At 61.8% G+C, this 14,591-nt stretch overlaps 1 protein-coding gene across 1 annotated transcript in view; it reads left to right on the forward strand.

Annotated features, from left to right (window-relative positions):
• The window catches only part of CRISPLD2 (cysteine rich secretory protein LCCL domain containing 2), a 58,990-nt gene that overhangs the window by 12,712 nt on the left and 31,687 nt on the right, over positions 1-14,591 (forward strand). The window contains exons 2-6 of the mRNA XM_049622687.1: positions 1,353-1,667; positions 6,970-7,088; positions 9,706-9,838; positions 10,178-10,293; positions 11,844-11,944. Of these exons, the coding sequence (XP_049478644.1) occupies positions 1,428-1,667; positions 6,970-7,088; positions 9,706-9,838; positions 10,178-10,293; positions 11,844-11,944 (709 nt within the window). The 5' untranslated portion in view covers positions 1,353-1,427. The remainder of the gene's footprint in view (positions 1-1,352; positions 1,668-6,969; positions 7,089-9,705; positions 9,839-10,177; positions 10,294-11,843; positions 11,945-14,591) is intronic.

The following is a 14,591-nucleotide window of genomic DNA, read 5'->3' on the forward strand; positions in this document are numbered from 1 at the left end:
TGCGAAGCGGGCTCCGGGCTGCGAGCTGTCAGCGCAGAGCCTGATGCAGGGGTTGAGGTCATGAACCGTGAGATCCTGACCTGAGCCAAAGTCGGACGCTCCACCGACTGAGCCACCCAGGCGCCCCGCTACAACTTACTTATCTAACCCAACATCGTATTTGGGATTTGTTTATGCTGACGCTCACACGGCCCTGGGTCGTTCCTTTTGCCCTGCTGTGTGATCCTGGGGCCCAGTGCCCCACGGTGTGTTTACCTGTCCCGTGTGGGAGTCATTTGAGTGGGGCCCCCAGGTGATTTGACCCTACCCGGGGCTTCGGGCGAGTCACGGTTGATTCATACGAGCAATTCACGCCTCATGCCTGCGGGGGCGCCCTGGCCCTCGAGCTGCCGGGGCGCACAGACCCGGTGCGGTCGTGATGCCCGGTGGGCGCTCTGTGACGTCAGTCTCTGCTCTCACTCCGTCTTCGATGGCAGTTCAGGGTCAGCATCTTGGCATGTCTGTCAGCCGGCCTTCTGCAGCTGGGAAATGTTCATATATGGTGACGCCACTAACCCGGGAGAGAGGTCGGGACCCCGGGGGTCTACGTTACTGGACTGACGTGCCATCCGGTCTCCGGGGCTCTGCCCCAGAGGGAACTCCCTGGGAGGGAAAGATCCAGAGAGAGCCGGGCCTCCCTGCCGGATGGCGGCTATTTCTGTCTGCAGCAAGGCTCGGTCAGGACCCTGGAGAGTTTCCAGGGTCAGAGTGGGAACTGCCCCGTTCCCATGGCTCCTGGGTTCCAGGCTGTGCCTCCCGTCCCTCCCTGCCCCCTGCGTCGTGCCCCTGGCAGACCCAGCCAACCCGATGGGTGAGAACTGGTTACTGCTCATGTCGGGGGAGACCAGAGGAGGTTTGAGGCAAGGGCGGAGCCTCTCGGGGCCCGGGGCGGGTCGGCGTCCCTCATGCTGTCCGCCCCGCCGGGGGCGACTGTGGGTTTCCTCGCCTCTGTCCCCAGCCCGAGTGGGAGCTCCCTGAGGCGACGCACAGGGTCCTCTCCATCTTTGCGTCCCGGCGTCTGGCGCAGAGATAGATGCCCAGTAAAGGTCCCGGTCACTGACCGACTCTGCCCGGTGAGCAAACACACACCCTCCAGCCCTGCCTTGTCCTCTCGGACCGGACGACAAGCCAGGACGACGATCACGGTCTGTGGGGGGGCGGGGATCCTTGGCTACTGAGCCTCCGCGAGCCTCGGTTTTCACGTCTGCAGGGTGGGGCGAGCGATGGCCGTCCCGCTCTCTGCCCCGTTCGAGCCCGCGCTGTCGCCGGTCTCATACTGACTGATGTCCCTGTCGCCCTCCGCTTCCCTTCAGAGCTCTCGCGCCCCAGCACCGCCTCGGGAGCCCAGCCCGCCTCGTCGCCCCGGTGCCCGCGGCCTGCCTGGCGCCATGAGCTGCGTCCTGAACGGCGTCGTGCCCTTGGGGCTGCTGCTGCTGGTCTGCGGGGCCCAGGGCTTCCTCCTGCCCAACGTCACCCACTTGAAGGAGCTGCTCGGTAAATACCAGCAGGACGAGCCCCACTCCCGGGTCCGGAGGGCCATTCCCAGGTCGGACAAGGAGGAGATCCTCATGCTTCACAACAAGCTGCGGGGCCAGGTGCACCCCCCGGCCTCCAACATGGAGTACATGGTAAGCGCCGCGCTCCCGCGGGGGGGCCTGGGCTGCACCTGCTCTTGTCCCGAGGGCGGGGGCGGGGACAGGCTCGGGGTCTCCTGGCGAGAGAGCCCCCCCCCCACCCCCCGCCTCCGTTCTTCGCACCCAGACTGCGCTCGTGAGTTCCCCGTGAAGCAGCCCGGCCCGGGTCCCGCCCGTGGCTCCCCGCTGGCCCGTCCTCGAGGCCGTCTAAGGGCTGGGCTTTGGTGAGCCCAGTCCCAGCTCCACTGCCTCCTTGCGTGTGGCCGTGATGTGTCCCCAGCCAGTGGGAGCCTCGGCCTCCACTTCGAGAGTCCCTCCTCTCACGGCTCTGGGACGGCGTGATGACGTCACGTAAAGCGCGGGCCACAGGTGCTCACCCCGGGGCCCTGGTCACTGGTGTCACGCCGCAGCTTGGTCCCCGGCCCGTCTCGGGCCACCCTGCTCTGTCGGAGCAGCAGCGGGGGGCCGAGTCCGTGAGGGATGGGGTGTCTGTTGGTGAGGGGCTGGCAGACGGGGGACAGTGGACGGTCCCCGTGACCCTGGGGAAATCCGACACGGAGGAGTAGAAGGTTAGCCGGCTCTCCAAAGTCCGTGCCTCCAGCCCTGCCTGCCCGCCCGCCCGCCCGCCTCTCCATTCCTGCCCGCACCGCTTCCGGTCGCCCCAGCCCCATCAAGTAGCTGCTGCTGTCCTCCCATTTCACAGAGTAGGAAACTGAGGCCCCAGGTCAGAGCTGGTCGTGGCAGAACCGACTGCGGGACCCAGGCTCAAAGCCACCTCTCCGCACTCCGTTTAAACCCTGGCACCCGCACGGCCCCTGCCGGCATCCACGGCCTCTCCAGCATTTTCCATCCTCTGTGCCTGTCCCCTGACACCTCAACTAGCCCTGGGGCTTTTCACCTCCCATGTGGCCCCCGCTGGCCCGTCCTGAACCCTGCTTCCTTTTACCTTTCTGACTTTCACGAGGTTTGTCTCCTGCCCAGAAGCCTCCAGGCCCCTGTGTGCCCAGGGTGGAGCCCACGTGCTCAGGCCTGGCACTCGGGGCCTCTGATCAGGAGCTCCTCTGTCCTGAGAGGCCATTCGGGGTCCCCCGAAGATGCTGCAGGCCCTCTGTCCCCCAGGAGTCTGGTCCCCACCTCATGCCTTATCCCGTCGTAAGCAACCGTCGCTCAGTACCTGGCTCGTCTCCCTCCCCTGGACTTCACCGTCCCTTTTCATGGTGCCTTGTGCCGTGATGTAGGAGGCCCTCGTGGTCAGGGATCATCCCGCGTGCCTGCAGACCCCTCATCGTCACCGTCTGTGCCCTCCCGAGGTGGCCCATCCCTGGCTAGAGGGCACATGAAAGGCTAGCCGTGTGGGCAGAGCACCCCCGAGCACGGCTGTCCTCTGGGAGTTTGTTACGAAACCATTTCTGTCTTCCCTCAAGAAAACCACCCAGGCATTTACTCGGAAGGGGTTGTGCTAATCTTTGTTTTGTTTTGAGAGAGAGAGGGAGTGAGCCAAGGAGGGGCAGAGAGAAAGAGGGAGAGAGAGAATCCCAAGCAGACTCCACGCCGTCGGCACGGAGGCCGACACAGGGCTCGAACTCACAAACTGAGGTCACGAGCTGAGCCAAAGCCAACAGTCGGACACTTGAACGGCTGAGCCGCCCGGGCGCCCCGGGGTTTGTGCTAATCTTAGGAGGAAGAGTGGGCACCCTTTCAAAATGCCGATGTATGAGACAGCTGATGCAGACCTTTTTAGGGTTAAAGCCGTCGAGAATTAGAGCGGATTTCTTTGTGGCTTTGGGTGTGGACTCTTCCCCCATCCTTCCCAGGACCTGGTGGTTTGGCCTTGGTCCCTGTGGGGAAGGGACACTCTCTACCTCTCTGGATAGGTCCGTCTTCCTCCCGTGCCCCTCCCCACCCCAGGGCCCTGTGTGGTGCCCGCCAGGGAGCAGAGAATTTTCCTTGGCCTGAAGCTTGACTGAGCCCCAAACCCCCGGGATCCCGTCTGCTTCCTGCCTCCTTTTGGGAATAGGCTAGGTTTATGCTGGTCTTTTCGTCACTGCCCCGTGCTTGCCCAGGGGCCTTGTGGGAGATTCAGCACAAGTGAGCAGGGCTTAGCTACGCAGCAGGGAGGGTCCCAGTGCAGCCTGGAACGGGCCTGCGTGTTTTCGTGTTTGTTTACTCGCATGACTTCAGGATTGGAGCTGGGGTCTGGGTCCTTGGGTCTACACGGCCTTTCAGGGAAGCTGAGCCTTCACGGGTGTGGTCGGGGCCACCTTTGAGCAGGGCCACGAGGCAGGGAAGGAGGCACGAGTCCCAGTCTCTCCCCGGTGCTGCCCCTCTGTGCATCCTGCTTCCACACAAGCAAGTGGCAATAATTCGAGAAAACGTCTTGAAAATCTAGCTTCTGGCTCAGCCCTGCCTGCCGGGGCTTTGAGCTGCGGTCCCTTGAAACAGCCTCAGCATTGAAAGGTGGTTTTGTTTTTAAGTTTATTTATTTATTTTGAGAGAGAGAGAGAGAGAGAGAGAGAGAGAGAGCGGGTTGGGGGGAGGGGCAGAGATGGGATCGGGGGAGGAGAGAACCCCAAGCAGGCTCCATGCTGTCAGCACAGAGCCTGACGCGGGGCTCACGAACTGTGAGACCTTGACCTGAGCCGAGATCCAGAGTCCGATGCTTAACCGACTGAGCCAACCAGGTGCCCCGGAAGGTGGATTTTCAATCTCCAAAGAGTTCAGGCACCCTCTTTTGAGGTTTTATAAGTGGACAGGCTCCGGAGCCAGCCTTCCTGGCTTGGTAGCTGTGTGACTTCAGGCAGATTAGTTAGCCTCTCTGTGTGAACGTTTCCTGGCCTGCACCACGGGGACAGTAAAAGTCCCCTTTTCCTAGGGTGGTTGAGAAGAGTCAATGAGATGATGCACGAGTACTAAATATGTGTTAACGTATCGTTGCTGTTATCAATTTAGTAGCTATTATTACTTTAGTGGAGCAGGACTGGCACTTGGTGACAGTGTGCAGAGCAAGTGTGAGACCCCCCATCCCCAACCTTGGACGCCAGTTAAAGCTGGGCTGGTAAAGTTGTAACTTCCTGCTGTGTGACCTTAGGCAAGTTACCTAACCTCTCTTAGCATCAAGGTTGTTTTTTTTTTGTTTTGTTTTGTTTTTTGTTTTTTTGTCTGCAGCAATGGGAAAATCAAACCTACCCCAAGGGCTACTGGTGACAATCAAATAAGAAAATGGTGCTGATACTGTTCCCTGGCAAGTGCACTGCCCCGGGCGGGGGCAGGGTAGGTGCCTGAGAAAGTGAATTTCCTTAATGCTCCTGTAGTGTTTACTGAGAGCCACCTCGCACCTCACCTGGCGGCTGGATGCCTGCTCGTTCAGCCTCCCCCCAAATCCTATACCAGCAGGCACCACCAGCCCCCCTACGAGATGGGGAAACAGAGGCACAGAGAGGTGAAGCCACTCGTCCACGGTCACACAGCCAGCAAGGGGCGGCGCGGGGCCCCACACCCAGGTTCACGCAACACGAACACTCTCCCCGGTGCCCTCACGGCTCTGTTCTTTCCGTCTTTCTTCCGCCAGTCACCCCTTTGGGGGGTAAAGAGTATTCACCTGTGTCCTTCCTTCGGCGAGACGTGGACTGGTCGGCGGGGCTCGTCTTCAGCTGGGAAAGCACAGGCTGAGCGGGGGGTGAGGGGCAAGGTGGGGACTGGAGGGGACCCGTGAGGGCTGGAGTGAGTGGGGGGCCGGGCCCGCCCTGCCTGCGTTCACCCAGGCACGCGTGCGTCATGCCGGGGCGACAGTCGTGGCCTGCGACACCGCCGTGGCAGGGGGGCACTGAGCAGTAGAGGGTGTCGCACACGGTCACAGTCTTGACTGCCAGCCCTGCGCCCCTCTGTTCGGGAAGCATCGTTCTGAGGCCCTGCTACGTGCCGGGCACGGCCGGAGCCGAGGGGCGGTTGGGAGGTGAAGGGCAGGCCCCGGGAGGAGGCCTCGGATGCAGGGGCGGGGAGGGCTGGGTCCCCGTTTGGCCGCGGCCTGGTGCAGACCACGTGTGGAGTCTGCCTGTCTGCAGCCAGAATTTCAGACGCCTTTGACCCCCGAGGTCTGCCAGGCATGGCCTCGCCCTCCCCGCACGCCTCCCCGCTGAGTTGTAGAAGATGTTATGGCCCCGGACCAAAGGCACACAGGGTTCACGCTGCTCAGAATAAACAGCGAGCTTCTGAGAAGCTTCTGAGAAACCCCTCAGGGCGGGGTCCGCGCCTGCACAGGCTCTGCCCTGCCCCCCTGGGCTCCGGGAAGGACCTTAGCCGGCCGGCCGCTTCCAGAGAGGTCTCGGTGCGAGCTGCCACCCGTCCCCACTGTGTCCCCCCCACCCGGCGCATGGTGTCTGTTCCTTCCCGGAGCATTGGGTGGTCCACTGCTTGGAGAAGGAGTCACCACGTTGGTTCCGTAGTGTGTTTGGGGGGGGGGGGTGACCCGTAAATCCAGACATCATGGTACGCTACGGGGGGCGTCTCATGGCGGGAGTGGGGGCTCAGATCTGCTAAGGAAAGGGCATCAGCAGGCAGGTCACCCGCCCGAAGGCAGGCCCGTCCCCTGTTGACTGCGTGTGGCCTCTGCGATGTCAGCTCCCGTCCCCCTTCGGGCCGTGCCTGGGCGTTGGAGAAGGACCCCAGGCAGAAGCGGCACAGCGCTCGGTGGGCACTAAAGGCAGGGTGCTGTCGGCAACAGAGGAGTCTGACGTCTGAATGCCCCTGGCTGTTCGGGACTCTGTGTCACTGAGGCTGGAAAGAGGTGGCAGGGCGGGAGGCCGGGGAGGCGCTCAGCTTGGCGGGGGTTCCGTACCGGGGTCCCGCAGCCTCGCGTTCCCGGCCACGTCCTGGGGCTCTGGCCGACGGTCTTTCAGTGATCACCTACTGTGTGCCAGGGGCTGGGGCTCTGCAGAGAGGGGACAGCCCCTGCCTGCCCCGCAGGCCGCTGTATCTGCCCGATGGCGGGGACGAGGCCAACGGCAGTTGGCAGAGGCCGGGAGGCCGTGCCACGGGCTTGCCCGGCGTCCCCGGCAAGTCCGAGCCCGGGCGGGAGCTGTGAGGACGGCTGGAGGCCCGGCTTCTCTGGGCTCCTGGCTGACCTGCTGCTCTCCCCTTGCTGGCTCAGGAACCGTCCGACGTGTGCACAGAATGCGGTGTCCAAGGGGCTGAGCCCCGGCCCGCGGCTCCACCTGGGGCCCAAGTGGGGGTGTCGCCGCAGGCTCGGTCCTGACACCGTGCCTGACTCTGGCCTCCCCCGTGCCCCCTCCCCCTGCAGACCTGGGACGAGGAGCTGGAGAGGTCGGCCGCGGCGTGGGCTCACGAGTGCATCTGGGAGCACGGGCCCACCGGTCTGCTGGTGTCCCTTGGGCAGAACCTGGCCGTCCACTGGGGCAGGTAAGAGCCGCCGCGGTCCCGCCCTCACTTGTGAACTGGCCGCCACGGTCCATTGTCACGTCCAGCCTGCTCGGCGGTCCGGACGCCGATCGCTGGGCTCGGGCTTTCTGGAGCCGGGCTCTTCCGTTCCGTGTCCTTGAAAGGATTCCTGAGGGAGCCGGCTGGGTGAGCTGGGAACGCGGGGACGTTGCTTGCAGGGACGGGCCAGAGTGTCTTCTCCGCCCTCGGATGTCTGAGTCCTGCTCATTCTCCAGGGCCAGCCAGGCTCCGCCTCGCGAGCAGCTGCCCTCCTCCTCCCCTCCTCGTCCGGGGCAGGCCGGCTCTCACGGCCAAGGCCCCCTTGCCTGGAGGAGGCTCTTGACAGTGGTCTGTTACCTGTCGCCCCTGGCCTCCCCAGGGTCAGCTGGGCGCACGGCCGAGCCCCTGCCCGGCTGACGGCTGGTTTCCTTAGAGGACGGGGCGGGGGTGGGGGGGCGGGGAACGTGTCTTCTGGGCCAGCGCAGACCCGCTGCCCAGCCGGACGATGTGCTGTGTCCCCAAGTCCTCCAGGCCCGGACCCAGAGCCAGCCAGGGGCTCAGGGCCCCCTTGGGTTTTGCCTCTACCGTTGACAAGTTGGACTGGACTTGAAGCGTCCCCTCGAAGGACGGGTCGGGGTTGGCCCGACTTGCAGCCCAGATGGCTCCCGGCTCTCGCGTTCAGCGTGGCCACGAGCAGTACCCTTCCCTTAGGCCACGTGCTCTCCTGGGACAGAATCCGAGCAGGCGTCACGAGGGGCCCAGACACGTGACTTCACGGAAGCGAATTCACACTTTTTTTTTGTCCTTGGGTGAATTCTGCTTTTGATAAAATCCGTCCTCCGATCGCACGAAAAGACAATGTCGACAGGCAGGAAGCCCTTCATCCCACGGCCCCGGCTCAGCCGCCGCACTTGACTCTGGCGTAGCATCTGGCTGTGGGCCGGCATATTTTTACACAGTCGAGGCGGTGGCCAGGACAGCTTTTCATCCTTTTTCCTCCCTCCTCAGACGACGTCAGGCAGGTTTTCTCTTCCGTAGCCGTCCCGGCTGTCGTCGCAAAGGCTGCCTTCGGGCCGCCCAGCGGACAGGCCCAAAGTGAGCCCCTCCATCCTGGGACCTAGCCTCCGCCGCAGCTGCATCAGGCCCCCTGGGAGGTGTGACAGTGCAGAGGGCGCAAAGGTCTCGCCCCTCCTGGGTGCATCGTGCCCACCTGCCTTCCCAAAGAGCCCCTCGTTCTCCGGGACCCCGCGGCAGCCCGGCCGTGGCGCTCCGGGGAAACGGGCGGGCCAGAGTGTCCCTTCGCTCCGTGGCTGTGTGGCCGCGGGCGTCTTTTCCTACGCGGGCCCTCGGGAGAGAGGCCGTTTCCCCGGCCACGTCGCTGACCGCCACCATTCGCTGTGGGTTCTGACAGTGTTCCAAGACCTCCAACTGCCCGCTCACCGCGGCGCTCGTGGACGCGGCCAGACCCCTCTTGCCTTTCCTCTTTATCGAACCCGCTTTGTTTACAGTTGCTGGTGACGGTGACTGGGCATTTGCATCCAGTTTATTTTCTCTCCCGGTCAGGAGAAAATGATGCCAACCCAGCGGACGGAGCAGTGGCCAGCAAGGGTGATGACCGGGTGGGGACAGGCGTGCCCTCCCCCCGGGGGCAAAGGAGGGCTCGGGTGATAAAACCCTAAACAGGAAGTTCCCCAAAGGGTCTGCCCACGTGACTGCAGAGCTCTACCTGCCGGTTCCTGCGTCTTGAATTCCTTTTCCGCCTCGTATCTGACTCCCGGGGTCCCCGGCAGGAGTGCGGCCAGCCGTGACCGCGTGGAAACGAGAGCCTCCGGGCTCTTGTTTGGGGGTGTCAGGGACCCGCGCCCCACCCAGAGCCAGCCATCTCCCGGCTTTCAGACCTTCCCCGCCGCTGCGGAGGTCCTATCTGGGCCTTACCCGTACAGTTACCCACTGTTGTTCTCTGCCCTGACCTTAAACGGACTCGGCGCCTGAAATCAACTTGTGTTGTTGCTTTACTTTTTTAATTTTTATTTTTTAAGTTTATTTATTTTTGACAAAGAGTGCGAGCATGTGCGGGGGAGGGGCAGAGAACGAGGGAGACACAGAACGGGAAGCAGGCTCCAGGCTCCGAGCCGTCAGCCCCAGAGCCCGACGCGGGGCCCGAACTCACGAACTGTGAGATCATGACCCCTGGCCGAAGTCGGAGGCTTAACCGGCTGAGCCACCCCGGCGCCCCGTCAACCTGTGTTTTAAGCGGCATCTGGGACATGTGGGGCTCAGGGGCCACGTATGTTTTCCCAAATGGTACACTTGATTGTAACGTAAAGAATGGCTCGCTGGGGGCCGGACGGACGTTTCCTGCACACATAGGTGGCATGTGGGCCCCCCAGGGACTCTCCTGGCGCCCAGGGGGACCCCGGGGGTACCCTTGCGAGGGCAGCCCTTGCACGTTGGGGTTCTCGGCAGTGATACAGGCGCCGGGCGGGATCTGCGGCCCTTTGCCCGGAGCCTCCCCTCCTCCCGCCTGCCCGTGCGTGGTGGCGCTCTGTCTGCTGGGGGTGCGGGGGCCGGGACGTGACAGGCTGGTCTGCCCCCGCAGGTACCGTTCTCCCGGCTTCCACGTGCAGTCCTGGTACGACGAGGTGAAGCACTACACGTACCCCTACCCCCACGAGTGCGACCCCTGGTGCCCGGAGAGGTGCTCCGGGCCCATGTGTACCCACTACACGCAGGTAACGCTCCAGGCGCCGGCTGCCCCCTCAGCCCGGCGCCCCCCCCGAACCCCTTCACTCACCTGGCCGCGCAGGACGGCCACCCAGCCGGGAGACTCTGCGCTGTCGTTGCCGCAACTGTTTTCTTTGACGTGGCGTTAACTCCAGGTGTTGCCGGCGGGCCGGGCTGGTGTTTGTGACCCGAGTACGGAAGCTGAGGGATCTTCAGGGGGTTGGGGGAAGAAAAATCTGGTCCTTCCCCGCTCCACATCATACCCCTTTAGCACCAGCAGCCTGTAGATCGAGGTCACGTCGTGTTGGCTCATCCTTAACTCTGACACACGACTGTCCTCTTTTCAGATAGTCTGGGCCGCCACCAACAAGGTCGGCTGTGCTGTGAACACCTGCCAGAGGATGAACGTGTGGGGAGACGTTTGGGAGAACGCGGTCTACCTCGTGTGCAATTACTCTCCAAAGTAAGAACGCGTGACGTGGCTGGAAGGGCTGGGATGCGCTCGCCGGCCATGGAGGACCCAGCTAAAATCGGCTTGAGTGGTGAAGTCTCTTCACGAGTTCACATAACGACACACCTAGCGATCGGTGCATCCGGTGTAGCTGAAAAGCGCCGCAGTATCGGCGAAGACTCAAGCTCTTTCTGTCTCCCGGCTGTGCTGTCCTAGCCTCTTGGTTCCAAGATGGCTGCAGAGCACCAGCCATCACATCCCCCCAAACTAAAGGGAAGAGAATGGTAGAAAAGGGCTTTCTCTTAGGCGTTCCTCACCCCCGGCCCACTTTCTCACGTCATTGGCCAGAACCGGGCCACTCACAGACGAGGGGGGCGCAAGATTTCCCCAGTTGGCTTTAACCAGTGAAATTGCCCTAACTGGCTTGGCCGGTCATCTGGGACCGTCCGAGCAAATCGGAAGTGGGAATAGCTGTTGACCGGCCAACCAGTGGGGTGTGCCACGGCAATACCCTGGTTTTTTTCTTCTCTAAAAATACGCAGCGGACAGCATTCTAGCAAACGAAGTCACGCTACACCTGGTTTTCGCATTTTTACGCTTCCCCTGCTGGGAAGGACCGCGTGGCACCTCTGTGCGGCAGCCCCCTTCTTCCTCACGCCATGCTGATACCGTCGGCGTGCCACTGGTCCCTTCACTCATTCACCCCCTTTGCCCCTCACATACGTGCCGAATCTCAGAGCACGACCTTCCCAGCGGAGAGCCCGCGGTTTGCACGCTGGCCACGGGGCTGGCCGCCACCCTCGCACCGAGCCGCGCACACGGTGTGCCCTTGGCGCGTGCTTGCCCCGTGACCGAATGCAATACAAATGACCTCACTTATTTGGTTTGGGCCGGGAGTGGCCGCGAGGAGGCGGCATGGGGCGGGGGGCGGGGGGCAGCATCGCGAAGGTCGGGAAGAAAATAGCCACTCTGGGTGAAAGCATCTGGCACGCCCGTGCCGGCCGCGTCTCAGCAGCCCGCAGGCATGAGGGCCGGCCGATTAGGTCATCGCTGGGGGGGAGGCGCAGGCCTGACAAAGACCAGTGATGGGCCCACGATGGTGGGACACCCCCCCCCAACCCCGGCCCGGTGGCAGGTGGCGGGTGAGGGATAATTCCATTTGGCTGTTGGCGTAAAAAAAAAAATCCGCCAGAAGATCTTAGCAGGGAAAAGTGCTGCCTGTTTTTGGTTCCGGCTGGGTTTTTTTCTGTTGTTTTTTCCCCAAAAGGAAAAACGTCTGTATGGTACACGCTAGTCTTTTTTTTTTTTTTTTTTTAATAATTGAGAGACCTTTATTTTTAATATTCCGTGTTCATGATCTGTCACATGTGTCACATGATCTGACACACTGACGTGACAGAACACGACTGGGATTCTTCTAGAATTTTCTAGACTCTTTGCAGCTGCCCGGAAGCCTACGCCCTCCTTCCTCCCCCGGACAGCCTGGGGGAGGGGAGAGGGGGGCGCCCCAGGCCCTGGGGTGGCGGGCCCCCCCCCCGATGGTGTTTCTGGTCTGTCCGCAGGGGGAACTGGATTGGAGAAGCCCCCTACAAAACCGGCCGGCCCTGCTCTGAGTGCCCGCCCAGCTACGGAGGCGGCTGCAGGAACAACTTGTGTTACCGAGGTGGGTCGTGACCCCCGGGAGCGCCTTTCTGCTCCCATCCGGGATACGACATGCAGACCTGGCCGGACGGAGGTCCAGCGGGGTCATTGCCACGAGCAGTGGTGTGTGTGTGTGTGTGTGTGTGTGTGTGTGTGTGTGTGTGTGTGTGTTTCTTCCCAGGGGAATAGCTGATGCCACGGGGCTTACAGTGGGGGCATTGGCTGTCATCCGGCGGGGCCGGGGATGACAGCCTCCTGAGCAGGTGGCCCCTGAGGAGGGAGATGCAGCCTCGGGGCGAGAACAGGAAGCAGAGAACACACTTGTGCCTGGAGCTGTGAGGACCGTGTGGTCATGAGCCCAGGAGAGAGAAAGGCTGCAAACTGCGCTTTTTCCCGCTGGCCCGTCCCTCTTCTCTGTCTTCGGGGCTCCGCACCCTTGTCTTTAGGGAAACCCCCCTGGGTGTCCCCGCTCGGAGTCCTGCACTCACGAGCCCCGCACACCGGCTTTGAGAATAGCCCGCTCGCCGCATTCCAGCAGTGGGACCCTGGGCAGGCTGCCTCCCCTCCCTGAGCCTCAGTCTCCCTGCCTGAAAGCGGGGGTCACGGCGGTACGAGAAAGCGGGCGGGGGCTGGCACTCGGGCCCGTCCGGCCTTCCCCGTGTCCCTGGCAGGCAGGGCCTGTGGCCGCACTCCAGTCACCCCAGCAGGGGTGAGTCCCCCATCGGATCCCGAGGGCTGATTTGGGGAGTGTGAGGGAGGGACGCTCTTGGCCTCTTGGCTCTCCCGCTGTTCTTTGCGGAAACCTGATCTCATCACAGGGCTGTTCTCAGAGCACGTCCGAGAGGGGCGCCAGGGGCCCAAGCCACAGCCGCCTGGGCTGGGGGGGGGGGGGGGGGGGGCATCTGTGCTGTCACTGGCGGTGCGTGCTCTGGCGTACCGCTGGCTTTCTTTCTTTATGCCTCAGTTTCCCCAGCTGTAACAGCGACAGACTCCTTCTGTGGCGGTTTGCCGGGAGGAAGCAGAGAGAGGGACGGGAGCTCCTTCCCGCCAGCCGCCGACACATGATGCTCGGCCAACGGGCCCTTTACCCCTCGGAGAAGTAGTGGGCAGGTGTGGTGGCACTCCCTACCTTGCGTGGGGTCCGACCTGGCACATACCTTCTCCTTCCTGGAGACACAGCTCTGGCGTCCCACCTCCTCCAGGGAGGCTTCCCTGATTGACACAGGCAGTGCACCTGCTTCTCCAGTCTTACTGTACGGGGACCCCTCGTGAACCCTGGTCACCTGTTGTTACAGCTGCTCGTTCACCCTGGGGCCTCCAGGGTCCTGTAGCAGATGTGTTCTGAACACATATGTTCCCGGTACCCCCAGAGGGTCATTTTCAAAGAGCAAACGCACACAAAGGCACCTTAGATGCTCGGTTACCCACCCAATGAAGCCTTTGTACTCGTTTCTTTATTTTTGGTGGAAGACGCCCAACTTCCCTTGGCAGGACTCGCCGTTTCCACAGCCAACCACGCAGAAAGTCTCCTCTAAAGCAGCTTATCTGCGTAAGCTACTTAATAAGCGTTTATTGAGGGTGCCTGGCAAGGCCTTGACCTATAATGGTAGATGGAGCGGGGATAAAGATAGACTGTGAGAGAAGTTTCCGCCCCTCCAGCCTGAAACCGGGACCCTGAGTGGCGACCAAGGACATGGGCTTCACGGAAGGACAGTGTGACCCTCAGCTGTGTGAGCTTGGGCGGGTAGCTTAGCCTCTCTGAGCCTCGGTTTTCCTGTCTGTGAAATGGGGCTGATCGTGCCTCCTCGGGAGACGGGACCGCACACCGAGGAAGGGCCGAGCCGGCGGGCGGTCACACGGTTTGTGTTCAGAAGACGTTAGCCGTGAGCTCTGTCCCTACCTACAGAGGAAGCTGCGGGAGGACGTAGGCCCAGCCGTGCGCCCTGAACCCCCAGGGCTGGACAGTGTGCACCGTAACCTTGCACTGAACTTGGGCACGGAATTTCCCCAGTCCTGTGCTGCTGTACGCGGGGCACCTTAATTAGGATGTGCTCAAATACAGCCTCTCCTCTTTTCATGTGTGCGTCTGAGGGCGAGGACTGTCTGCCCATTTGCTTAAATAGTGAGGCCTCAAATGCTTCGGATGCTCTAGCAAACTATATTCGGCTGAATAAAGCCACGATTATGAGGTATAAAAATCCTACAGGCCAGTGGAAGAAACCCCGGCTCATTCCCGAGATAGCTCTGGCTTTCGGTTGAAGGGCCAACCTGAATAGTGACATTGACGGGAACTGCGGCCAGACGCAGAGGCAAACCCGGGGTCTTTGTAAAAAGCCGTCATAGCTTTTGGCTACAAGTGGCGAATTCCAGAATTCCCATCTTGAATGTCTCTGAACTCAGCCGGGACTTTCTTTCTTTCTTTCTTTTTTTTTTTTTTCTCTTTTTCCCCCCAAGAATGCAAGGACACACTTCTTCTAAGACTTAGCTCATCCTTCATTCAGCAGATTTTTTTGGGCAAAATTGTGCCAAGAGCCGGATGTCCGTTGTGGGGTGGGGGCGGAAACAGGCTGGCTTGCTCCTGGCCCCAGGGAGTTTCCAGGTGGTGGTGACATCGCACCTGTGAACAGAGCTCTGATTAGGATAGCACCCCGGCTCTGGACCTAAATCCG

Source organism: Panthera uncia (assembly GCF_023721935.1).
Source record: "Panthera uncia isolate 11264 chromosome E2 unlocalized genomic scaffold, Puncia_PCG_1.0 HiC_scaffold_20, whole genome shotgun sequence".
Classification (NCBI taxonomy): domain Eukaryota; kingdom Metazoa; phylum Chordata; class Mammalia; order Carnivora; family Felidae; genus Panthera; species Panthera uncia.